This window comes from Molothrus aeneus, chromosome 13, assembly GCF_037042795.1.
Source record: "Molothrus aeneus isolate 106 chromosome 13, BPBGC_Maene_1.0, whole genome shotgun sequence".
Lineage (NCBI taxonomy): Eukaryota > Metazoa > Chordata > Aves > Passeriformes > Icteridae > Molothrus > Molothrus aeneus.
Window position 1 is genome coordinate 20,435,200 of NC_089658.1, and position 26,940 is coordinate 20,462,139.

Genomic DNA, 26,940 nt, shown 5'->3' on the forward strand with positions numbered 1-26,940 from the left:
AAAGAAATGCTTACATTTCTCTGAGCTGAATATCACTAATATTCTGCTTTGAGTAAAGCCTGAGCTAACACAAAGTCAATTACAGAGAAAGAGTGTTTTCCATTAGCAGAAGTTCAGGGCCATGGCATTTCTGTTTGTTGGGAAGAATACCATGTTGTGTTTTCCTCCAGTTTGCTCCAGTTGTTATTTTCTATTAATTTCATTAAGGTGCTGCTGAAGTGAGTGCTAGAGATAGACACAAGAACCTTGGACAACTAAACTACTAGGAGACTGAGGTACAAAGAGTGTGTAAACGCTGTGTATCTGTAAATGGTAGCGGGATAAATCATCTGCTTTTGAGCGGCTGCATTCACATCTTAGTGGTCAGCTGGTGTAAAGGCAAAAGCTCTTCACACAAACAGTGCTATAGGTTGAAGCCCTCCCTCCATCCTCATACAATCTTTAGTCCCTTGCTTCAAAAGTGTAAAGTTTTTCTCAATGTGTATTTCTTCCTCTATCATTTCATGGCTCAGACAGTTGACTGTGTTGGTCTGTAAATCCCACATCCAACCTTCAACACTTTCTCTGGCTTTCTAGCTTTTTCCATGGTCAAGGGCTTTTAAACCTTGCATCAGGCGCAGTCCTACCATAAACAACTGTAGTGCGTGGAAGGTGCCAGGTCTTATACTTGCTGGCTGTTGTTACTGTGTCTTCCTGAGTGAGCAGAGAGGATTTTTTTCCCCCAAGGACATGTAACTTCATGTGTGAGCTGCAGCTGTGTGCAAATACCAACCCTTTGAGGGGAAGGCTGGTTTCCTGGCAGCATTTGTGTTCAAATTGGGAAACCTGCTACAACACCCCAGTGATGGACTGGAGGCTTCTCTTTTGCCAGTCATTCAAGGGTCTGTTCATTATAGCAAGGCTAGGAAATCTTAGTAACAGGCAAGAGTTCCTGCCAGATCGCACTCTTCAGTGACAGACAAGGCCCTGCCATGCTACTCCCTTTGCACTGGGGTGCAGACATTGACAGTACTCCATATAATTGCACGACAAGATATTTTTATTTGGGTTCAGTAGGGAAGTCACTAGTAGCATTCTAAATCGTCTGGAATGAGAATAGCACAGGTGAACATCCTAGGTAAGCATCTCCTTACCATTTTCCTGCCGGCAGAGGGCCCTTTCTACTCAAACAGGGCAAAGCTCCTGTCTTGGCAAGTGTAATTTTAGCACATAAACTATTAAACTGTATAGAGAAGGCATGTTATATCCACAGTGTTTCCATGACCTATGCACATATACTAGACTAGTGCACTGCATGACAAGAGACTTAAAAAATATTTCTTTTTCCCTCCCCCTTCACTTCAATTGAAAACTGCTACTGCTGTTTCATTTATCTGGTGGTGTTTGATTAGAAGACATTGTGTACTGTAAATCAGCTTACTACACAAGTGGAACTTCTGAATACAGCCAAAACTTAGAAGAGGATTAATTCCTCCATACTCGAACTTGAAGTGGAACACAGTCCAGCTGAAGAGTAAAGAGACTGTAGTCCAGCTGAAGAGTCCAGACATCTAATTCTGGTTTTTCACTTTCTGAAGAGGTTCAGACTGCCTCCCTGGAAGCACTTATAAGTATATGCAGGGCTGCAGAAAGCATATTTTTATGATTTCAGAAGAAATAGAATAGCTTTCTGTAATTGCTGGGCAGCCTCAGATAAGAGGCAATTCCTGCCAATTCCCTGTGAAACAGCATTTCATCAGGCAAAAGCCAGCTACAAAGAAAAATTTGAGCGCCAACTCTGCAACTGTCCAAGAGTGCCAGTCTCCTGTGCTTGATGCATCACTAGTCACAGCCTGAAGCAAAGGCTTTTAGTGCTTAAACTCCAAAACTGCAAAAGAAAGGTACAATATTAGCTACATGTTGAAAGTAATTACCTTTACCAACCCACACCAGCATTTTCTGGCCAATATGAGCTAGCAGCTTGTTCAACTTTCTGCCAAAAGAAACTCAATAGGAAGAAAGCATATGAAACCCAAAAATTACCATATGCTGATTTGTTATTTTTCTGTCATAGTAGTTATCAACACTTAGTGTAAGTCAAAATAATTAGAAGCCATCAATAAAAAATGGCTTTGTACTTCAATTACCTCAGGATAATGCTACAAGCAGCCCTCAAGATATTCCTACCTGCCCAAGGTTCCTCCAGCCTGGGTGTAGTATTTGTTATAATCCAAGCGTAGCAGCAGTTGAGCTAAGTCGGAGTTTATCTGATGATTGCGAACGCTAGAGAGAATCTTGAAGAGAAGTGACGACTGACGACTGAATCCCTACAAATTTGAAGATGTCAGTTCTGGGCCTTCTCAGAAGAGAAGGAAAACAAGCATCTCATCTCTGTTTCTGCCTACCCAGTCCTTTAACAGCCTGAAGAAGAGAATCACTACAAGAGATGTGATGCTTGTGGTCCAGGATAAGGTAAGCTGTGAGCCACAAGAACTCCTAGATGTTAGTTATACAAAAGGAAGGGTAGAGGTACCAACCTCTGCCTCCTTTCTATTCCAGTATCTGCCCCCATTCTGCCTCTCTGTGGACACAGAATTTCCAACTCAAGTTGATTAGCTAAAATAATTACAAGCACTTACATAGAAGGTCTTGGCTTACACTCACAGTTGTTCTGGAGCTTTTAAAGCCAAGATAACTGCTTAGTTAAAATGTTTGCATGGGAGGAGAACAGATCCACAGAAACAAATTCACCTTCACCAAAATACTGAGTTGTGCAGCTCCCCGTTCATCTAAGGGACCCAGATTCTGACTGACCAGAGAACAAAAGCTATGACAAAGATCCAGAATTTCATTTAAGCAGTGGAAAACCTACATGGAATAAGAAGTACAAGTTAATAGTTGAAACAGAGTTCGTACACAGAGAGAAAGCAGAAAAGTTGTAGCATTCATAACAAAGATGTTTCTGATACTGTACTTTTTATTCAGGAAGATATTGATGCAGCATTTAAAAAAAAATTTCTGTGGAAAAAGGATTTAAATGTTATGCTGCATCTCCCCTCTGCCCCTCCCACAACCTTTTGCTGACTTTTCTGGGAAAACAGCAATTGGCATTAACCATCCAGATAGGCACAGGAGTTGAACACTGGCTTCTCTATCCAACCAGCAGGTCATCACTGCAGCTTTGGGATTAAGAAGGCAGGATAAAGACCAACAAGAGCTGTGGTTCAAGGCGTTGGTTTCACTGTTTGCTAAACTAGGAATTTCCATTGTATCAGTTATCTGACTGGGTAATTACTATTCTGACACCTTTATTCTATAGTAACCTCATAGATGAGCACAGAGACGTGTTTCATTGAAACTAACCTTCTTTGCAAATGTTTTTGTGATGCTGTTTATAAAAATACTTCTAACTTTTCTTTTTATTTAAATGAAATTAAAAGTAGAAGACAAAATTTTTCCTAGTCTAACCCATATCTGTGAATCCCTCAGGAATACAGTTCCCTCAGGAATCCCAGCACTATGCTCATTAGTTCTTCTTTAATAAAATAGCCTGTGATAAAAACATAGTGATAAAATACAAATTATTAAGGTTAACTGAACACTGAAGTAAGCTTGACTTAGAATTGCCAGGAATACAGCATTCACATTCACCAGCTGTAAATTAGAAGATCTTAAGTCAATTATCAGTTATAGTTTATACCTGCCTAACTCCTAGAATTGTAGTCTGCAGGAGATTATCACTGATCTGTTTTAAAAGATTTGTCATCATACCTGTTCAAAAAGGTGTGTTTCTTAGGGCACTTGGATAATTGGTAGAAAAAGGTGAAAACAAGACCTACTTACAGGTTTTAGAAGGATGAAAGACTGAGCCAACAAATTACTTAGGAAATGATCATGAGCCAATCGTATACTCTCAAAATCTCTTGTGGCATTTATCTGCTGCAGAAGCTGTGAGAACTGAGACTCCAGTACATCGACCTGATGAGTATGTGAAGATACCTCATTAGTGGTTTGAGGAACTGGGAGTGCTTCAGACCAGCCAGAAGTTTGGAATAAGAAATTTACTTTCCTTATTGCTACTCTTATGTTACAGGCTGAGGATCCCCTTCTCTCTGGCTGATCAATGAATTATATACAAGAGCAGTACATAATGTGGGGTATGCAACAATTTTTGATGCCTAAGTAATATCTAAGTAGAAAGGGAAATTGTGATTTTCTTTAACTAAGGAAAGGTATATGCTAGCATGTAGACAAAGGTATTTGATTGGAGTAATTTCTGAATTTTATACTGGGAGATACTATTTGGAATCTTAGGGCAAAGACTGCAGTACAAGAGCTCAGCCAGATTACTGTGAAGAATTTAGAAATCCAGGCTCCTTCTCAATTCTTTAAAAACCAACCAAACAAAAAAGCCCAAAACTTAACTCAAAGTAGAGTTTACTTAAAGAGGCCAGAGAAGGAACCAGGATGCTATCTTAATGATGGTCCTTCAGAGATGAGTGGTTTCTCACAAACATTTAGTAGCATTAGAGAGCTACTAAAGAACTCCTTCATTTCACTGATTCACAAGTCCAAAAACTTCGTAATTGGAGCAGTAGTCTGGGAACTTGGAGGAAGCTCTAGACTTGCGAAGGAAATCCTGATTTCCTTAAGGTACAAGGAATCAGAAACCCGAGATAGGTCTTCAGTGCTCCCTCCATGCATTCCTTCCAGTTTCTGATTAACTGATACACTTTATCTTTCTCTGTAATACTGACCTGCAGATAATACTGAAGATTGTCCACAAGGAAAGCCATGTGATCCCTCAGACGCCACTTGATGGCATCTGTTCTATTAGATTTTAGGTGTTTACGTTGCATCTGGAGAGCCCAGCAGTGCTGCAGCTCAGCCTGAACTCGTCGCACACTTAGCAGGTATTTGAACACAACGTTGTACCTACAATCAAAAAGTACAAAGTTGTTTAAGACTAAAATCTTCCTCTTTTACTGGAAAATGGAGTTACTGGAGTATTGGAGTTTAGTGTTACTGGAGTTATTGGAGAATGTAACAATGCAAGACTGAAAAAAGAAACAGGAGGTGACTGCCAATAGTTAGGGCCAGTCAGGTCATGGGCCATGTGCCCCATGGCACATCTTGCAGAGTAAGATTTCTGCTTGTACTGATTACTGACCTAAAAAATATGAAGTTAGTTTTCAGTGTAAGGAGGGGAATAAATGAAAACACTGTCAAAGTAGCGCTGTTTGTAAATCAGTGCAGATCTGTCAGCATCCTGCAGGTCTTACTGTCATTACAAGTACTTACAATATGGGTAGGTGGAATGAACCATTTTAAGGTTCAGGGAGCAATTGCTCTGTCTTTCTCTCCATAGAGAATAAAATCCCCCAACACAGTAGTGAATGCCTCGCATCAGGGAACATACAGATGAATATAGAAAGACCATACCTAGTACTTACTTCTCGAGAACAGCAGGAGTAAAAAGAATGTGCAGTGGCCACTGAACTTTGTAAGAAAGTCCCAGAGCTGCCCATCCAGATGTGGGGGCTTCACGTGGAGATAATTCCCGGGAAGGCCCTTCACGAGTCTGAGAAGTATCTAAAAACAAATAAGGTGCTGAATTATGTCATCTTCTCAGTCAGTGCAACCATGGCAAGGAAAAGGGAAAGAACAGAATTAAGAAGAGCCAAAGTAGTCTAGGGCATCACATAGGGCAGTAAATGGTAAAATTTAGTATTTCTTTAACTTGAGAGAAGGGTTAGTAATCAATTTAAAAACAAGGTCACCATCTCCCCTCTTAATTTACATCTAAAAATGCAAGTAGATACCTTTATGTTCCTTTCCATGATACTCAATGGTTAAGTGAAGAAGAGGAAGAAGGTTGTCATCATCTAACAGTACCTTATGAGCAGACAGCTGAAATGCAATGTTGACATCTGACAACAAGAGAACATGTATCAGCACAAGATGATGCAGCTAGTGCTAATTTTGCACCCATTAATTATTTACTCTTGGTCCTAAAAGACAAAATTGATGCACTATTGACACTCTTTTCTTTTAATTACAGTTTCAAATAACTTCCATCAGAAGGTTTCTGAGAGATTGTTTTCACTCACTTTCTGAGACATTCTAATTCACAAGTGCTGTAGTTTCAAAACTAGAGAGTCAAGAAAGAACTCTTCTGTACTGGACATGGCTTACCACTTTCCTGCTATACCACAATGAGGCCAGTTTGGTTAGCAAATAAGCAACACTCACCATGTTCAGTTACAGCCGTAGGTGGTGTCTTTAACATGTGCTGTGCGGTGTCTATGAAAGCCTGAAACAGCTCACCTCTTCCCAAAAGGTAAAAGTCTTTTATAATCTGTGGAGATAAATTTGTTGTACCTAACATACCAAAAATTGAGCAGAAATTTTAAGCATCCTAGCTGATGGCACCCATTTTTATTATTTGGACAAGTGCTGTTTCTAAACACAGCTCTGAATTTCATTCACTGACCAAAAAGTCTACGTTGTGTTTGCTTCAAGATGCAAAGTACACATATCCCTCTAACTCTGTCTTTGAGCGTACACTGATAGAACTTGGCCAATCTTGAGACTGGAAAGTGAAAACAGCTTTACCTAAATGAAGAAAGCCCAGAGTGTAAGGCAGTAAAGTATTTAATAGAAAGAAACAAAGAAGAGAAGAAAGAGCTGCTTAAGCAAAAATAAAGTAGCAGTTGCATTACCTTCAGTTGTCCTAGTAGATCTGATTCCTCCACCATCAGTTTCCAAAGATGCTAGTGAAGTACAAAAATCAAATGAAACAACAGAAATCTCCCGTCAGAATTATCTCGGCCATTCAGAGATAAGAGTAGCTGCTGTCTTAAAACACTTGCGATGCATACAAAAAGAGCACCTATACAAAATACTACATAAAGTACAAGAGAACACAGTCAGAGTCCTGTGCAGCAGCTCATGCTACCAGTTAAAATTCTTGATATATACTGGCAAAAAACTCTGCCTAAGAAACCTGAAGACCTGTGGCAAAAGAATGCAAATTTCTATGAAACCAATTCTACTCCAGCTTTGTTCTTGATTCTCTAACCTCCCCCTTTTCTTAGGTTCTCCTCCCTGCCCCAAGTGAAAAAAAAATTAAAAATTGCCAAAGCACGTGCACAGCAAGATGCTATTATGCTGAAAGCAAATGAAAAGTTCTGAAATAATTTCAAGTGAAATTAAAAAAAACCCCAAAATTCCCTTTCCCTCATGAAAGAGCATAGTATTTGTTAATGACCTTTTGTCACTAGAAGTTTGGTTTACATGAAGCTCTGAGACCAGTTAGAACAGCTGCACCATTGATATGTTTGTTCAATCACTGGCACTGACGAGCCCTCTTCTTCCAAGTCCTCAACAAAACTTAAGAGCTTCTCAGCCTGCACAGTAGTTACCCTTCCTAGGACGCTCACCTCAGCAACAGTGCTCCGTATCCAGTCAACCACTGATTCAAAGTCCACCAAACTAAAAAGCGGTTGCTGCTTGAGTCGATGTAGTTCTGCTGCAAAAGTGTCCTCCTGGTTTTTTAGGATGGAGCCTGTGCAGCAATGAGAAGAATTTCAGAGAGTAAAAACGGATGCCATTTGGAGACGTGCAGACAGAACAGAGGAACAGAAAGGCTGTCCAGGCAGCACTGTTTCAGGTCTGGCAAGGAATGTGAAGAGGAGGCTTCAAAGTACAAGTATACAAAGGTATAACATTACTATTGCATGTACAGTTGCAGTATATTTACTTGCCTCGGCAGTGCTGTGGTATCAGTAAAACCCCCAAATATTTTCTACATAAATGGTTTCTGCTAAAAGCCCTTTTTCGAGGACTGAGCTAGATCTTCAAACACACAAACTTTTCTGCAACATTAACCAGTTGGTTTGGGTCTCCCCTTACCTCTGCCCCTTTCAAATCTATCCTACTGCCTGAACTTGGGGACTTTGTTGTTTTTTTAACCAACTGAGGTAGAAGACAAATTTTTTCCCCCCTTGCTTCTGCTACTGCAAGAAAACAGTCCACCTGAATTGGTCCTTTGTTCTCTGTAATGTCACTCAAGTAATTTAAGTACTTTTGCATAGGCATGCTCAAGTACCACACAGTCCTCCCCCAGCAGTCCTCCCCCACTGGCGTAGAAATATATTTCCCAAACCACTCTCAATGTAAACTTTTCAAGCTCTCAAAGTGAACTATCAGGTAGAAACTTCTCTCCCTTGCTGTCTTTAAGGCTCCATATAATTTGTCTTTCATAGCAACTTTGGCACTACCTTGCAAGTGAATCTCTCATGTTTGTGGATGCAAATTAATCCCATGACACCATTCTGCAATATATACACTCAGAGCAAGATGTGCCTTTGTGTCAGTTTGCAGCCTTTAGGGAGAGGGATGCAAACTGAAAAGAAAACAAGGCCTTTGCAATTGCTTTATGCAGAGCAAATCACATGGTAACTTGCTGCTGGAAACTTGGAGACTATGCTTGGAAAGTGTTATCTACTCATCCTGTTCTTACACCTCTCCCTTGGAATCAATCAGAAGCAGAACACTGGGACTACTGCTCTGTCCTGGCACAACTATCCATACAGTCTGAAGAATAATGGCCAATGGTCAGTGACTGTTGAGGAATTCATTAATGTGACATTTTGGAAACTACATGTCAGTCTCCTAACTGAGGAAAGGTTGCAAGATGTTCCTTACCTTTTCTGGTCAGGTTAACATTCTGATTCTCAAACATCTGAACAGATTCTCCCACAAAGAGGATCTTCTCAGCAACTCGTACAGGAATGTATGAAGGCAGCATTTCTACTCTCAAAGAAAACTGCTTTAGAGATGGAGCTAACATGTTCTCCTCCTCAATCAAGCGCTGCCAGAGACACCAGGGAAAACAAAAATCAAGTGCAAAACAGTGTCAGAAAACCAGACAGAAAAGGTGTATAAAGGGGAGTGTGTGTGAGGGGGGCATTTAAGAGCTTTGGAAGTAAGCAGAAAGGTAGTGGAACTGATTTGTATCATTTAACTAAGCCAGTAATCTTCCTTATACTTCTGGTATGCTAGCAGATCCCCCTGGAGATATTGGTTCCATCAGAGTGCAGCAGAAGGGAGAAAAAGAAGCTAAAACTTTGTGGAACAGCAACAAATTGGCTGTATTAAATGGTTATGATACATAAGAAAAATGAGTGTTATTGCTGCCATAAAAATGTTAACTAGCATTACCAAAAATAATCTTCCCCTACACCCATTCTTATGTTTCAACACTGTTAGAACACTTGTGATACAGGCCAAATATAAACACTTCCACTAGTGAGCAAATAGGATAAAGATCCAAAGGCTTACTAGCAAAGATAAGGCAATTTTCTCAGTTCCTGTGAAAGCTGTCTTAGAACAATACAGTAAGTTATTAATTTTTTTTCTGAATGTTAATAAGAAACTCCAGGTATGGAGGCAAGATCTTCCTTCAGGAATGAAATATTAATAATCTCATCTGGCTTTCTTGTTACTGGAGAATTAGTTTCAGTGGTCCGTAATCCAGAAAAAATCACCCACGGTTTTGAGAATGTTTGCCATCTATAAAATTCTTTATTTCAATAGGAGAATTCAGTAATAATTTGTATACTGATGCTAACAAGTTGGCAATTCTTAAGATTCTAGCAACACTTTTAGATGAGGCAATACCCAAGTATTTTATGATCTATTCCACTAAAACTCAAGAGCTCCTATTTTACTCTTTGACTGAAGAATTGCCAATGCTGTTAGTCGATAAGACTGAAGAAAGAAGTTGCTTAGTCTACAATTTCCACCATGGACCTAGAAGACTCAACAATTTTCACTTTCTTTATCCAATATAGTGAAGTAACAGATTTTTCCACTAACTGCCTTTTAAAGTTTTTCCCTGTTTTTCTCTGGGTGTAGTCCGTTCTCAGCCCTGTTGGCACAGGGCACCTAATTAGTATGCAACACAGTTTCTGAGTAGTCACAGCAAAGCTGCATGTACCACACTAACTCCATAAGTGCCCATGAAATGTTTTCTCACCATAAACTAGAGGGTAAATTTAGAGTTGAACTTGCTCCACACTATTCTCTATTAAGACACTATTCAAATGCTCAGTGTGGAAAACTACTCCATTGAGAAAGGTGCTTTGCAAAAGGGCACTCTAATGGTATAGCATCTACAGGAAGTGTTACCACATTTCACCAGTGTGCTGGCAGGTTGCTCCCTTGCTTAGCGGTCCCTTGACTCTCACATAACACATCTTCTACCAGTAATGTCAGTAGCATTAACCTGTTATGTAACATTTGCACAACTAATGGTTGTACAAGAAAGGTACCTGACCCAGGTGCCCATAGAAAGTGTGCAAATCAAATCAACAGCCAAGTTCCCCACACCCTGTTTCTTGCAATTGCTCACACTACCACCATTGCCTATGCTAAACAGATCACGGTGTTGACCATAAGGAATGAGGAACCAGTCAGTCAAGAGCAGTGGGCATGCAGCAGTTCCCATTACTTGACATCAGCGTCTATTCCGTCCACAGGGCTTTCTGCTGTGGGGTTATCCAGCTGTGCCAAACAATAGCTCTCTGCCCCTTAGGCCTAGCAGCAACCTATTACAGTATTATTTCACTTTACCATCCTAGAAGGTTTCAGTATAGTCTAGCATAGCTCGCACCAAAGTAGAATACAATAAATACACATCTTTAGTTCACTAAGAACCAAAGATGCCAAGTTATGACTCATAGATCTTACCAGGTCCTGCAGTTCTCGTAGCTGTTTTCCTGTAAGCCCCCCAATTCCTAAGTCATCGTCATCTTCTTCAGGTTGGCTAGGGACATTTCCAGAAGAGGGGCCTTGTTTGATAAAAAACTCTTCATGTTGGTCTAGTAGCAATCCATGCAGCATCCAGGCAGAGAGCTGCTTATACATGACTCCATGACACACAGCCAGAATCCTGAGGTCATGTGAAACAGTCAATCAGGCCTTTGCACACAATAATCAAAACCTCATTGTATGTTGTTCCAGAAAGTCCAGTTGGTCAGCCAAGGAGTATGGCAAGTACTAAATGCCTAAATGTGGTATTTTATATCTTTTTTTTTTTTTAAACAAGGGTGGACAAAACTAGAAGGTGCAAAACTAAGCTAACATATCCTCTGAATATGTGGCTTCTCCATGGAAATCTGCTAGTATACCAGATGTATAAGTCTGCAGTGGTTGCTGTTTCTACTCAAAGGACATTTTAAGTGGTTTGACTTTCTCCACAAGGACATACAAATATCAGAACACTCACAGAGTCACATTTATAATTTTGAAGGATCAAAGATCAGAGATCAGTGATACGCACAAAAAAGAAGAAAAACCTGGGTCTGAAGTTTTCTAAGCCCTTAGCCTTAATTCTCACCACAAGCCTGCTTTAGATAAATAATGGGGATGGTGACAGTTTTACTGTCCCCTGCATGCTATTCCTACTTTTATACCAAGGCTGTTTTGCATGTACTGTTTCAACAAGTAAGAAACACTTTGACACTAACTCCAGAAGAATGAAGTAATAGTTTTACTGGATCTACATACTTTTCAAGAGCACTGCGAACAGGAGGCAACCCCCCACAGCTATGTTTGTGGACTGTCTCCAATATCTGGCACCCATGAATCTGCAGAAAGAAAAGGTTAGACTAGGTCTGTTGTTTGGATATGTATCGACCTTTTTAAACATTTAAACAATACACTTTCAGCTAACAAAAAAATGCCTTCACAAACTGAACAAGTCTTGCAGAAAGAAAGGTGTAACATGCTGCATGTAGTGATGAAAAAGGCCTTCCATGTGTGGCCTTACACTCAAGCTTCTCTCAATACTTTTCCTTAAAAAAATGTAAGCGTCTCTGGATTCTTAAAACATTAGCCTCTGCCTTTTTTATTTCAGGCAACAGCCAGAAAAAAACAGTCACAGAAGAGAAAAATTCCAACCTACTCAGTATACTGTCCTATAAAATTCAAGACATCAAAGACTATGGGATAAGGGGAAAACTCAAATACAGTGTAAATGAATTTGTAAAATAGTCTCAATAGTTACAGTAGAACTAGTAACAGGGCATCCTTACTGGAACTACATTATTTTCTAGTATTAGAAGTCTGGGATGGGGACAGAAATTACTTTGTCAGTTAAAGAGAAAATCTGTTAAGAGAAACTAGCTGCAATTTTACTGTACCTTCTGAGTTTTGATCTGTTCCACCATGACCATCACAGAGGGGAAGAGTAACTGAAACTGCAGAAGAAGAAGTGAAATATTGATTTAGGTAGTTATGTAAGGAAGAGAAAAAAAACTCTACTTGAGTAACTGTGGACAGCAGCTGAACACAATAATTTAATAAAACTATTATCTATGTTTCCTCACAAATTAGAAACATGACATGCAACTCTCCAGGAAGTATGTCTTCCCTTCACTGGACCAAGATGCACAAAGATACTATATCCCAGCAGTAGTTCAGGCTAAACACAGTCAGTGAGGAATGTGTGAGGGTCAAGGAATGTGGAGGACCTTAGCTTTGTGTTGAAGTGCAGGTGATCCTCTGAGCATGATTAAGGAACTACAGAGGTAGAGGCATTAGATAGAAATGGCATGACATGATGGAATAAGCCTCGTTTATCCCACCCACTTTCTTATTAGACTCAATGAGGGATAAGAGCAAGCCAAGAACACTACCTCTTTAATAACATGACATACCTGGTCCAAGGAGTAATTAACATGTGAGATGGAAAGATGTGGGTCAGCCAGAAACTATAAAGATAAAGCAATTAAAGAAGATTAATTATCACAACCACTGGATGGTGACACTACCCAAGGTATGACAGCTACTAGTCTAGCAGAGATTAATCAAAACCTCTAAAACTGAAAACAGAAGCCACAATAGTCTGAGACAGCAGATAAAGATGGAGCCCTTACTGAACTGAAGAAAGAGGGGACAACACTTAATAGGATGAAAAGTAATTTACAATGGCATCTTACAGGAATAATTCTCACAGGAAGGCATCCCTAACGTGGAAAGGAAAATACCTTGTTTCATTTTAGAAACTACTACTCCTATATTAATTGCAGAAATGACAAGTTTCCACAATCTGTCAGCAGCACTACAGCCTATTGTTCTGTATCTCTCTCCTTTACCTCTTGTTCTAGGTCAAGTAGTGCCTGTCGATAAGGCTGCAGCACTGAATCGAGACCTGTACAGAAGGCTCTCAAATATATGCCATGCAATCCACTCTGGTTTTGCTGAGATGGATGGTGATCCTGAAACCAAACAATAAAATCTGCATCAGCGTCCTCACACAAGTCTGAAGAGTAACGTAGTATCTGTGCAGTATCACAGCAGTAGTCAGTGCTCAGACCATGTTGAAATGCACCTTAGCTCACCACAAAGTGATCATAAAAACAAATACAACCTTGTCACAATTAGAGTTACTTGAGCAGACTTATATTTAGCTCTTTTGTGGACCTATGAAAGTGCTGGGAGCCACTGGTACCAGTGCTTCTTTTCACTTAGGTGAACCTCTTGGATCTCAAGGGTCTTCGCAAATCATGAGGAGATAGTCATGAGCATCCTGCTCAGTTGACAAACCCTAGCCTGTCCGGTGTGGTCAGAAATTATTACAAGACGTCCCCAAGAATAAGATTTTACATTTGATTCATTCTTCATTGCTCTCTATCCTCCCTTACAAGCATCGCAGAGAGCTTTCTGGAGCTCTGCTCCGTGCGAGCACGCGTATGGGCCACGGTATGACACTCCTGTGTCCTGGGCAGCTTGGCCTTATTAGCACCTGCCGCGCTCTTCCCGGGAAATACCTCGGCCCGGCGGCCCCACCTGCTGCTGTACGTGTCCCGTGTATTGCTCCACGAATTCGGCGAAGCGGATGTAGTCAGTGCCGAGGCGGCAGAGCCGGTTCAGGACGCTGGTCTCGCTGGGATGCAGAAACGGCAGCTCCTGAGACACCTGGAAGGGGAAACAGCGGTGACGGACGGACGGGCCGTGCAGGGTGGGGGACAGTGACCAGGCGGGGCGGGGGCCGGGGTGGGCTTTGCCTGGGGGATGGGCTTTGCCCGGGGCCGTGCCACACCTGGAGGCCGCCGCGCTTGCTCCAGGTGAAGGCCGCCCCTGGGTACCCGCTCAGGGCCAGCAACAGCTCGTGGATCATCCTGCCGCGCGGGGCCGCGCGGGCTGCCGGGAGCAGCGCGGGGGCCGCCGGGAACGGCGGGCGGGGGCCGCAGAGGAGACGGCGGGGAGGGCGGCGCGACGGAGCGGGAGGGACCCCGGGGGGAGGGACCCCGCGGGGAGGGGCGGCGTGGGGGGGGGGGGTGTGTGCCGTGGGGGGGGGGGTGTGCCGTGGGGGGGGGGGTGTGCCGTGGGGGGGGGGGTGTGCCGTGGGGGGGGGGTGTGCCGTTGTGGGGGGGTGTGCCGTGGGGGGCAGGGTGCCGTTGTGGGGGGTGTGCCGTTGTGGGGGGGGGCGGGGGGCGGGGGGGGTGCCGTTGTGGGGGGGGGTGCCGTTGTGGGGGGGGGCGGGTGCCGTTGGGGGGGGGGTGCGCCGTTGTGGCGGGGGGGGTGCGCCGTTGTGGGGGGCGGGTGCCGTTGTGGGGGGGGGGCGGGGTGCCGTTGTGGGGGGGGGGGGGGTGCGCCGTTGTGGGGGGGGGCGGGTGCCGTTGTGGGGGGGGGCGGGTGCCGTTGGGGGGGGGGGGGTGCGCCGTTGTGGCGGGGGGGGTGCCGTTGTGGGGGGGGGCGGGTGCCGTTGTGGGGGGGGGGGTGCCGTTGTGGGGGGGGGCGGGTGCCGTTGTGGCGGGGGGGGTGCCGTGGCCCGCTCACGTCCCGACCGCTTCAGAGGCGCGTTGGCTTTGGCTCGCGGCAGGAGGACAGTGCAGTAACGTGAGTGGCTGTGATGGCAAGTGCCTGTCCGAGAGGTCCCAATCCAGGACAATAGCAAATGCGCAGCCTTCTATGTAGACTTGGTTTCGGTGTGCCGCAGTAGGTTTCTTTATCGGTTTCGCAGGTTATCTGTCAGTGTTTTATCTTTCTCTCTTTATTATATATTGCTTTCCTTCACTTCCTGTCGTATTCCGGGTAGTCTTTTCAAAACTTCAAAACGGTCTAGTTTGAAAACTATGAAGTTATTTAATAAAGTAGTTTTTAGCAGCCTCCTTTTTATTTCCCCCCTATTTTTGACAGTGTTTTTCTCTATGTGCATTTTTACTCTTCATTTAGAAGAAATGATTGTTTATTCTTAAGGGTCATCTAATTTCTATTCGGTTCAGCTTGCCACAATAAGGTCTGAAATGTAGCAAGAATATGGGCATGTACTGTCTATAGCTGTACAGCTTTATGTGTAAATTGGGAGCCCCAACATTATTGTTTAACATGTATGAGTATAATAAAACTATCGTCTTTCTGTTGACAAATCTAGCATCATAATAAAGACTGAGGGGTTGGGCTAGACATTTGTTAGGCATCCTTGACATAAATATCACAGAAAACATTTGGTCCGGAAACCCCTGCAAAAGAGCAGATAACAGTAGTTTATTTGAAGGATTTTGGTTTTCTCTGGGAAGCCTAGTGATTAATCATTAAGGCAAAAAACTTAAAATATTTTTTTTACAGAATTAGTTGCTCAGATTTTGAAATGAGAGAAAAATAGGTATCTCTATAATACTTGCAGGGCCATCTGACTAGTGCTCATTCAATATTAAGGGAAAAAAAACCCCAAGGAACAGGAAAGGCAATAAATTAGACATAAATACACAGATCTTAATAAAAACATTTTGCAGAGTCAATAACAAACACCAGAAATCTTAAATCAGGGGAGCTGTTAGAGATACCATTGACTATGACCTTGAAGAGGTACAGAAAGGTTCTTTGATGATAATAATTGTGTAATAATTGTGTTTTATTTTTCTTATCAGAATAAGATGTTTTTGAGGGAGTATTGTGGCACTGTGCAAAAAATGTTACGAGATTTTCAGGGGGAACAAAATGAATTCTGCATTCCACAGTCTACATATAAACATTATTTTAAATGTCTTCTCATTGCATAACTTCCAAGTGGCCACATGTGAAGTAATGCAAATGTTAATAAATAGAACCCTAACTGTATTATGAAACCTTTTGTTTTGTAATTTATGTCTGGCATTCCCCAATGTCGTTATTTCTGTAACCATTGAATTATGTCTTCCTTTAATCAATTAGGTTCTCTAAGATTGTTGAGTCCAACCAATGATCGAACACCACCTCATTAACTATACCGAGGCACTAAGTGCCATGTCCAATCTTTCTTCTAACACTTCCAGGGATGATGTCTCTACCACGTTCCTTGGCAGCCCATTCCAATCTCTAACCACCCTTCCTGTGAAGAAACCTGCCCTGGCACAGCTTTAGACTGTGTCTTCTTGTCCTATTGCTTGTTGCCTAAGTATATATAGTAAGGAAATGTACTTTTTGATGGGCTCATGGAATCATTGAGTTTGGAAGTGACCTCTAGAAGTCTCTAGTCCCACCTTGTTTCCTCAATACCAGGTGAACTCGAGTGGGTTTGTCCAGGACTATGCCTAGTTATCTCCAAGGGCAGAGACTCCACAACTTCTCCAGGTAACTTGTTCCAGTGTTGGATCACCTTCAGAATACAAATATTTTTTATTTTGTTGAAATGGGACTTTTAATGTTTTTCAGTCCATTGCCCACTGATTCTTGGCATGTTCTCTTGTGCTCTCCTCATATGTCAGATGCTCCAAGCCCTTAATCAATTTCACTGTACTTGTTCCATTATGTCCATGTCTTCCTTGTACTGGGGAAGCTGAAACTGAATCCACAGCTGGAAAGATGACTCCCTTAACTGCTGGTGATGCTTTTCTTAACAGAGGCTATTGGTCTTCTAAATTACTTAATATGGGCTTAGGTAGTAAATGTATGCCCTGGCACTGAAATTCATGGAACTAATTAAAATGGATACATGGTGGCTGGCATTGTCAGTGCTCTGACCCTTGAACAAGAAATAGGCAAAGCAACAGTAATATGTACTGAGGGGAAGGAAATTTTCCAGGCACGATTCTCCTGTGGCAGTGCTTCTGGATATTGCTATTGGTTTTGGGCACTCTGCTTCCACTTGTGGCTGACATTTCAGGTGAGTTACCGCGGTTTGGTCAGTAGAGATGTTTAGATGGAAAGGTATGGCTGCTTCCAGCAAGGCCACGTTTTGTTACTGTGAAGGGCAATGCAGCTGGGGAACCTGGCAGGACAAGAGGGCTTAGGCAAAGCAGCATGTGGGAGGCAGCCGGGCCGTGGAGGCTGGGCTGATGAGGCTGCACTGCACACAGTGGGGCTCACATGGGCTGGGCGCACATGGCTGGGCTGGGAGGGCTGAGAAGGTAAGACGTGGGTCATGACCAGTTTGACCTGGGTTGTCCCGCATATGCTGGCGGAGTTTGAGAGCTTAGCTGGGTGTTAGGAATGAGCCTAACAGGAAGATTCAGGGCCAGGGCGCTGGCCCTGTGAGAGGGAGGGACAAGGCGGCCAAGCCGGGTCCTTCAGGTTTACGGGATGGGCCGAGCTAGGCTGGGGGCTGGGTCCGGCCGGAGGGGGACTGCGCAACTCGTCGTTTCTCTCCAGCGGCGGCCGAAGGTGGCGGGGGCGTCTAGGGTGCGGCCAGGGCGGGGAGAGGGAGAGAGAGCGCGGAGGGGCGACTCCTCCCCCGCCACACCCGGTGCGGCAGGAAGAGGAACAGCCGCGCCCTGCTCCCGCTAGCCCCGGCCCAGCGCAGCGCCATGGCGGCGGAGGACGTGGACGGGCTGGCCGTGTCCCGGCCCCACTATGGCTGTGAGTACCGGGACCCCGAGGGTCTGGGAATCCGCGTGGCCGCCAAGCGACGCCCAGCCCGACCTGTCCGTGCCTTCCAGCGTCCAGCACTGGGAGGAGAGGCTTGGTCACCGCAGGCATGGGGGCAGCCGCGGGGTCCGGGCTCCGGGACGGCCCCGCGGGCGCGGTGCGCCCCGCCGGCTCTCCTCGCGGGCCCCGGCGAGCTGCGCCTCCCGCGAGATGGGCGGTGTGCCGCGCGGGAGCTCGTCAAAGCTCGACGGTCCTCCTGAGTGCTAGAGAGGAGTGCTGAGAGAAGGCAGTGGATGAGCAGCGACGGGGCGTCCCACGGCTGTGTCGCCGTCGTCTGCCGCGGGCGAGCCCTGCGCCTCGCCCAAGATGTCCGCCGCGGGCGGGGCGGGGGCGGCCCTGCCTTCCGCCTTCCCGCCGATTTTGGCGACCACACCCCATTTGCCGGGCGGAACACCGCTCCCATCGGACTTGCCTTGTCCCACGACTGCCTTGTCGTGAGCTTGCGGTGGAGAGGGAGGATCTTGGCTTCCGACGCGTGGGCTCGCCTGTGCTACGATACTGCGTCAAAAATGATCAACGGTGGAGGAAAACGTGGTGCTGTGGAGGGGCGATGTTGTAGGCGGCAGTCAGTCGGACCTGGTCTTTTAACACTTCCAGGGATGGGGTCGCCACAGCTCTGAGCAGCCCGTGCCAATGCCTCGCTATCTTCTTGGTTCCAGAATTTCTCCCTATCATCTGGTCTAAATCTCTCCACTTATAGTTTAAAACGGTTCCCCCTTGTCCCATCAGTATTGCCGTCTTCCTTTTATAAGCCTCCTTTTCAGTACTTTTAAGTACTGAAAGGCCACAGCGAAGTATCCCTGGAGCCTTCTCCATGCTGAGCAACCCCTGCTGTCTCTGCCTGCCGTTTTGGGAGAGGGGTTCCAGCCCCCGGAGCATCTTTGTTGCCCTCTGGATGTGCTGTAGCAGGTTTTGTGCTGAGGATGCCAGACCTAGATGCAGTGTTCCTGCTGGGGTCTCACAAGTGCACTGCAGATTGTTGTTGAAGTTACTTTAGGTATAAGCTAACCTTTGCTTAATAACAGTATGAGATATTTCCTATTTGTCAGATTGGTTCATAAAACCTAAAATCTGTAGGTTTTTCTTCTTTTTTTGACATGAGATGTAAGTATGGGAAGAGAAGACTTTTTCACTGAGGCTTTGAACACACAGAATCTAGAAGATTTAGGCATATTACCCCTATGTATATCTTCAGCATGATCTGAAGACAGCATGCAGGTTGGGAATCTGAATGATTCTCTTCCATATAGGGAATGTGAGTAGCATTTCCACCTTGTTTTAGAGGTGGACTATAAAGATATAGAAGGGATTATATGATGTGAATATGTATTTGTGTCCTTCCTTAATCTTTTGCATCAAAATTGGAGGATAGGTGAGGAGACAAGTGGTCACTGATGTGCTTTTGAGGAAGACAAAGGCAAAGCTAGAAGAAAATAAGAAAATAAAGGATTGTTTCTAAGAAATTGTGAGAGGGATGCAGTCAACTTGAGAAATCGGGAAGAAGGAATCTGGCAAATTTATGTGACAAGGATAAGGAAATGGAGAGTTTTCTCTTGCTAGTAAAGAACATTAGATCAAAGTCATTAGATCCTTAGTTTTCTGAATTAAAAAAAAACCAACTGTGATGAATTTCTGTGGGAGAGGTTGGATCTGATTTTTGATGTGCCTGTTCCATTACATTCAATCTTCAACCATCTGAGGGCTGTGTTTTGTTTATTTTCAGCCGTCTTGGATAATGAGAGGTTAACAGCAGAGGAAATGGATGAAAGGCGACGCCAGAATGTAGCCTATGAATACCTTTGTCATTTGGAGGAAGCAAAGAGGTGAGAATAATTGATTTTGAAACTGCTGGTGCTGTAAAAGAAGATGTGACCTTTGGTACGGGGAATAATTTGGATGCATCTTAACTCTTGTCTTGGTTTCTTAGTGGCTATATAGTTTTGCTAGAAAGAACAACCAATCAAAAAAATCAAAGAAACTCCCTTCCTCCCCAGAAAAACCAACCGACCTTTGATGTGTATTTCTAAGGTTCTCAAAGACTTCATGACAAGGGCTCTGTAGCTGTTTGTTCTGTTATTCCTAGCACTGGATGGGTTCTCCTGATGCTATGATGATTTTTTACCTTTTCTTTTTATATACCACTTACATATTCTCAATACTCTTAACATGCATACTTGTAATTCTTTAAATCTAATATCTTAGCATATTCTATTCTGGTATTCTATTAAGCCAGAAGACCAAACATCCTGAAGGCCTTGCACTTGGAGGCCAAAAAATCTTATGGTATCTTGAAAAAACAAGACTCCCTCTAAAACATTTCCTGTAAACTAAAATTAAGTCCATCTGGGGGAAAATACTTGAAGATAAGAAAATGTGACACTGTTCATTTAAACCTCTCAGTGGAGCATAATTTTTAAATATACTAATTTACAAAGTCTGTAAAATTGTATACGTGATCTACTGTGTGTGTACATTTTGGTCTATTCCACCTTGGTGAATTATTGCACCATAAAAATCCTTATTAGATACCGAGATAAAAAGCCCGTTGTCCCTTAACCCTGTCTAACTCTTAATTCTAAACCCAAAGGCATCGCGTCCCGTTGTCTAACTTGTATATGTCTGGTGCAATATTGCCTCCTGGCTTAGCAGTGCACATGAAAAACAGTTACTCCCTTCCTCTTAACTGAAACCTTTTACAAATTTAAATTGTAACAGTGTATATTCCTTGCACACTGAGACCTCGATTCTTGCATAGTTCTCCATGCATCCATCTATTTAATAGATCTGTAGTACTTTTCCCTGGGTTGCTCAGACTGCTTTCTGGGCACTCAGTATCTTTCTGGAAGTTCACTGCCAAAAGAGAGAAAACTTTTCCAACAGGGCCTTAGTGGGCATACTTACAAAAGTGCAATGATTATTTTGTATACTCCAACGGATTTGGTAGTATCATACATTATTGCATGGTATCTGCTTTTTTATGATGTTATGGTATAGTAGAGTTTTGCTGAGTTGTCACCTTGAAGTTGTGCTGCTGACATTTGTTTCTCATCTTTTATTTATATAGTCTGTTGTGTTTTCCTGAGTGTTACCCTTCACTCAATCCTGCTGAATTAGATTTTTCCTGATTTTTGTTTAAAATATTGAAATAACTTTTATTCTTATTTTCCCTGACTGGGTGATGAATTTTGTATAAATCTGTGTCATTCTTCCTTAGCAAGGCAGGCATGTTCAGCTGTAGTGATTTTGCTGAGGAGGAAGTACTGAGTTTGTACAAGTTCAAACTCAGTTCTGCTGGCAGAATATAAAGGATTGAATTCCAGGACTTTAATTTTACCAAGAATTTATAGTATATTTTTGAAGGGACAGGGAGCACGCAGTTTATGCTGTAGTCCTTTAGGAGCTTTATGAGAGTTATCACTGTTGTAAGTTCGCAGAGACTGCTTAGTTACTAGTAGATAATAATTTTCCTTCCATACAGACTTGAATGAAGTTTGAAGTAAAAAGCAAGATCTGACTGTGTTTCAAAATAACTCCTTCCCTTTGAATCCAAAGTCTAGCAGCAAATACGGGGCAAACAGGAAGAGATGAGTTGCACTGTAGTAATCGTCCAAGCTTGAAGGAGCCCCAGATCCTTCACTTATAGGTTCTTCCTGCATTCAACCTCGGAGTAAATGCTAGAGGAGGTGCTGATTCCCACTGGAATTCCATGCTCAGGTCTGCAAAAAAACCAAAAACCACCTCAGGCAAAAATACATTTTACAATAACAGCTTTAATATTTTTGTCTAGCTCTTGCTTAATCGTGGGTACTTACTCTTTAAATAAATCAGCTTTGACTCCGAAGTTCTTAGTGATCTTGTTTCTGCTTCTGAGTGTTGTCTTGATGTTGATGAGGTTGAGCAGCTGGGCATTTGATTTTTGCCACACCTCGTCAGGAAAAAGAAGTGTTCACTCTTGTCTCAGGGTGAGCATTGAGATGTTTCAAATAATGCCTAGTGGTAGCCAGTATGTTTTGTAAAGAATGAAGAAACAGCTGTGCTGCTCTAAAGGCAAGTGTACAGCCTTCCTTGTATCCACCTTGGCAGTAGGAGCACATATTTTTGAAGTGGAAGGTCTGCTTGGAGAGCCTCAACCCTTATCCAACCCATAACTCATGTTTGCTTAGTGGCATACAGGCTATTCATGTATATGTGAGTGGGAGTTCCTGATTCCTATAGAGAAGGCCGTATCACTTAACATAGGAGTTAAAGATTAAATCTGCTCCAGGAGGGGGGAGCAGACTTCTATGTTTAATAATTAAGATACACAAGGGAGAGCAAAGGCTTGAGTTCACTGTCTACTTCCAGGAATTTTTTTTCCTTCCTGAGAAATTATTTTGTAAATTGCCCTTCAAGTTTTATTTATTGCTACTAGTGCAGTCTAGAAGAGGGCTCTTGGCTGCTTTGCTGGTAAGGAGTTTATTTAGCAGAAGCAATTAAACAAGAACTATAAGAGATCAGTGTGTTTGAAATTAATGCCCTTGATCTGAGATTTTCTATATTTGAGTTCTTTGCCAGTAGTGTAACTGAGACGTAGCATCTGAATTAGATACTGTGGCCTTTTTCTTGTTCTATTGATTACAGTCCCTCTGAGCTGTGAGAGGGCTAATAATCTTTCTTCATGGTGAGAGAATGTCGGATTGGAAATTATATCTCTAAGGAGAAGAGGAGGACCTAAGAGCCAAGGAAGGTAGCTGGTGTACTCTGTGTCACGCTCAGAAGCTGGAAAGGTGAATGTTGTAAAGGTGTTGTAAAGGTAGCCAAGGCAGGGTGGGAGGCAGCTGAAGAGCAGCAGTTGGTGACTCCTCTCCTCTTCCCTGTAATCATGCTATATTATTGCAGTATAGTATTGCATTCAAACACTGTAGTTTGTATTTATTTTTTCTTCTACAACATAAAGACAAGTAAAATCATGTGGTTAACAACATGCTGATTAGCATTGTATTGGCATTGTTAGAGGCTTGCTAGCCCTTTAACTGAGCAACAGATATGGAATCTAGAAGCAAAGTGGGTTTTTTTAGATGTTAGAAGACAGTAAGATAATAATTGGCTAGCACCTAATTTAGTACTGAAGTAAAAAATTTAGAAAAGTTTGAATTTCTGATCTGTTTGATGTGATGGCCCATGTGCAGTGTAACTTCAGGCACTTCTGTACTCTATTTATGGCAATTTATAGCTGTTTGCAAGACCTGTCTGCTAATGAGCATACATCAGAAGCATTATTAGAGTTGTTTGATTGGTCTTTTTCGACTGTCACTGTTTTTCTATTGTTATTTAGTAGTTTTTTATTTCAGTTAATAATGTGCAACAGTCTTGTGAAACAGGAATTAATTCTTGCTAGTTGGAGAAAGTTACACTCTGCTTCCCTAAGTTGCTCAAGATTGCGAAAGACTGAAATGAAATTTGGAGTTAAAATGAAGATTGTGAATAGAGGGATTCCTCTACTATGTGTGGGCCAGGTGCCTCATTCTTGAAGAAAAATGGCTTTATTAATAAGTGTTGTTTAATACTTCAAATTTTCTTTTCCATGTTCTTTTGTTTGTTTGTTTGGATTGCTTTACTTTTTGTTTTGTTTTGGTTTGGTTTTGTTTTTTTGTTTTTCCCTGTCTCCAAATCACAGTAATCTAATAGAAAAGCTGTGGCAGTGCAGATAAAACTGCAAAAATATACTCTGTTCTGTTGCCAGCTCATTCTCACAGAAGGGTAAGGGTATATTTGTCTTAATAGAAGCAGCCTGAGACCTGATTTTTGTGGTCCTTTTCTAGAAGTCAGGGTGTTTTACTATAATATCCTTCATCAATGTTTCCACTTGGAGATTGGGTCAGATACTGGTTTTGGGTTGGTTGTTTGGATTGGTTTTTCACATGTGTTGTTTTGTGGTGGGTTTTTTTGTTTGTTTTCTGCTTCTCTCAGACACAATGCAAGTGTCGTGTTAGATTGTAAACCAGGAGTATTCATAGACAATATTTTATTATCACTAGTTATAAGTTGAAGTAACTCCTACTTAGCTCTTACTGCTTTATTTGGGCTTTTATCAGCTCCTGTTTGGACTTGAGGTATTTCTCTACAGATCCTGTTCTGTTTCGTGTGACCTCATGCAGTTGCAGGGAGTGGCTGTCTGGACTGGAAGTGACTTGGAATGCACATTCAGGACTATTTTTTCTGAGAAGTGGGTGGAGAGAGGTACAGAAAGGACAGTGGTGGAGTACCACCATCTTTGCCTTACTTCAGATACTTCTTTTATGACTCACTGGGAATGGTAATGAACAGCAGGCAAGGAAGAAAGAAACAACTGTTTGTTCAGAGACCAGGATTTTTCTTTTTGGACGGTGCTTTCTGAAGGAGTACTGTGTATAATGTAAGGAGAAAGCAGCCCAAAATAACCAAAGCAAACAGATGTTACTAACAGTTCTCGGCTATTAAGTACTGTGGACTGCTTCTTCATAACTCTTATTTACAAGAAATCAAGTTGGTCTTGAGGAGTGATAACTTCAGTGATGTTGTAGCTTCCAGGCATTTAGGCCTATTTAGTTTCTAATGCTAAATGATCAAGGCAAGTATCTTGAAAAAGATTTCTGTGTGTTTGATAATTACGTTCCTCTTGACTGTGGGCTCGATACTCATCTGAAAGCTCTCCAGGACAAATGATCAATCTTTTTTGGCAGACATGGCAAGTGCAGCAGTATCCTCATCAGCAAGAGCAGCTAAGAGAATTTTTACAGGTTTATGGCAGTGTTTGCAAGGGAGCAAAGAGGAACCTCATATTTACTTTTAAGGAGATGGGGAGTAGTAGAGGGAAAGATTTTAATGACAGAGTATCAGTATTGTCTTTGGTTCAGCTGCATGTTGCCAGGAAAAGTACATCAATTACTGGGAAAAATCTGACATATGCTACTCGATTATTTCTTGCTCTCTTGTATCTTTGAACTGAAAATGCCTGTGTGGATAATGAGAATGTTCTTTTAGCTGTGGCTAGTACTTGTTTTCCTAGCTCTCCATCTGTACAAACCTTACTGAAAGGCATTTAAATATCCACCTACTTTTCTGGAGGATAACACTCCTGATGTGATACATTTATTCTACTTTGCCATTGTTAACTCTCTGAGAAATCTTTCTTTCATCTTTTGAGGTGATTCCTTGATTTGTGTAGAGCTGGTAGAATGAGTTATTTTGAGGAGAAGTTTTTGTTGGGGTTTTTTCCACGCCTGTCTAGTGCCCTTGTTCAGGTGAACTGGATGAAGAGCTGAGGCTGTCTTCCAAGTTTTCTCTTCTTAACCATCTGTGAGAATGCCTGCCAAGTCTACGTTTGTAACTGCAATAAAAATATTTGAGATTGCCTCTACATATGAATGATCTGCTGGAGTATGGGAATCTTCATCTTTCAATAAAATGAATAGTATGGTTAGTCAAAAAAATGCCATACCTGTGGTGTTGCAGTAGTGAGCAGTGAAAAAGTTTTCAGGCCATAGTCTTGTACATTCTTTTGGGTGCTTAATGCAGATACTGTTGGGAAAAGAAAAACGGTGCTGCCCTTTTGCTCTCACCACTTTTTCCTCTGCTGTGGTGCTACAGCAGCCATGCATCTTTTCCTTGGTACATTTCTGGGGAATTGCATTAGAAGAAGGACTAAACGATCACAAACAGAAGCATCTAGATGTGAAGGCGCGATGTGCAACAGTTGGAATGAATTGTCTTTAACAATGCCTGGATTAGCTGCTAGTCATCCAGATCCCAGCATGTTTGGTTTCGCTAGACCCCCTTTGAAGGCAGAGCATAGTGAACAAATGCTGGTGAATCATGGAGGTGGTACTGGACAGAGATAGTCATCGCTGTTTACTATCAAAAGGTATGGAAAGGTTTATCCTTATCTGTAACCTGTAAATTCTCCATCTGGTTGCCAGCTGAGAAAATGTGCAGAAGATGTGAGGAGAATTTGATGACTGGTCACCCTCCTTGTCAGGGCAACAGGTCCTGGACCTCCTGATCCTTGTTGGGCCAGGTGTAATGGCCTCTTCTGGGTGGATAGCTTGAACATCCTTTTCCTGCTTGAGCAAGAGCTTTTTCTTTTCTGGGGCAAGTAACAAAAAAACTAAATTTCTATTTTGGCTTGTTAGATTTTTCAAAGCTATTTGAGTTGAAAGTGAAATTAAGAATGATGCTTTTGGTAGAGAAATAGAGGGTTAGAAATAGACCAATCAGCAGTCAAATGTGTTTTAGTAAACACATATAGCTCAATAGAATAAGTCAATTTACAATCCTGATAGTTTTATAGTAATTACTGGTGTAATTTTAATGGTTGTAAAGGTACCTGACAATGTGTCATACTGATATGAGCAAAGTCCTCTGAGTTTAACAAGTGTGATTTTGGATTTACGCGCTTTGGAAGACTTTAAGGGACTGATCTTGAACATTGTATCTCTTGATGGTGATCTTGTTTCCCAGGATGTTGATTGTCGCACCACTGTGAAAGCCTTCCTGTGCTCCTCTTCCCTCCACCCTTCCCTGGGATGTGATTATGATCTTTGAAGAGTGGAATTCTAAATAAGTATTGTTGGTACCTTCCTTTAGATAGGACACCTGCTGTCTGGAACGTGCTGGTGTCCCTTAGTCTTCTTTTATGAGCCTTGTTTCTGTAGGATGAGTTCTCAGGCAAAAGATGATAACGCTTTAAATTGTGTCAGCGCTGGGTGCTAGACAAGGCGGGCAAAAAAAGTTGATGTATTATACAAATATGGACCCTGAGGGTGAGCAAATCCATTGGGGAGTTAGGGAAAGGGAGACAGTTTTTCTTTATTGAGGTTTTGTTGTTCTGAATGGAATGCTTAGTATGCTGTAAGTCATTGTGTGACATAATTTGTCATTTTTGTAGTAGGAATTAAATGGCAGGCTAGCATTATTCACTATCTCATTTCCAGCTTCTGACTGATGGTTATACTGTGATCACTGAAACTCCATTTGTCAGAGTTCTGACCTCTTGTATGTTTTCTGCCATCTCTTAAGATTTTTGCC

At 42.5% G+C, this 26,940-nt stretch overlaps 2 protein-coding genes across 2 annotated transcripts in view; one reads left to right on the forward strand and one right to left on the reverse strand.

Annotated features, from left to right (window-relative positions):
* Positions 1-1,018: 1,018 nt before the first annotated feature.
* Positions 1,019-14,201, reverse strand: TUBGCP4 (tubulin gamma complex component 4). Its single transcript, XM_066558755.1, has 18 exons — positions 14,090-14,201; positions 13,837-13,965; positions 13,143-13,265; positions 12,705-12,758; positions 12,189-12,245; positions 11,554-11,633; positions 10,735-10,936; positions 8,689-8,854; positions 7,422-7,546; positions 6,702-6,752; positions 6,232-6,337; positions 5,802-5,909; positions 5,433-5,571; positions 4,737-4,914; positions 3,823-3,957; positions 2,731-2,847; positions 2,167-2,306; positions 1,019-1,867 (listed from the first exon to the last, which is right to left on the reverse strand). The coding sequence occupies exons 1-18, from the start codon at positions 14,165-14,167 to the stop codon at positions 1,855-1,857; spliced, it is 2,001 nt and encodes a 666-aa protein (XP_066414852.1). The 5' UTR covers positions 14,168-14,201; the 3' UTR covers positions 1,019-1,854.
* A 3,468-nt stretch (positions 14,202-17,669) lies between these two features.
* The window catches only part of IQGAP1 (IQ motif containing GTPase activating protein 1), a 54,074-nt gene continuing 44,803 nt past the window's right edge, over positions 17,670-26,940 (forward strand). Inside the window, exons 1-2 of the mRNA XM_066558951.1 lie at positions 17,670-17,826; positions 19,619-19,718. Coding sequence (XP_066415048.1) covers positions 17,775-17,826; positions 19,619-19,718 — 152 coding nt within the window. The 5' untranslated portion in view covers positions 17,670-17,774. The remainder of the gene's footprint in view (positions 17,827-19,618; positions 19,719-26,940) is intronic.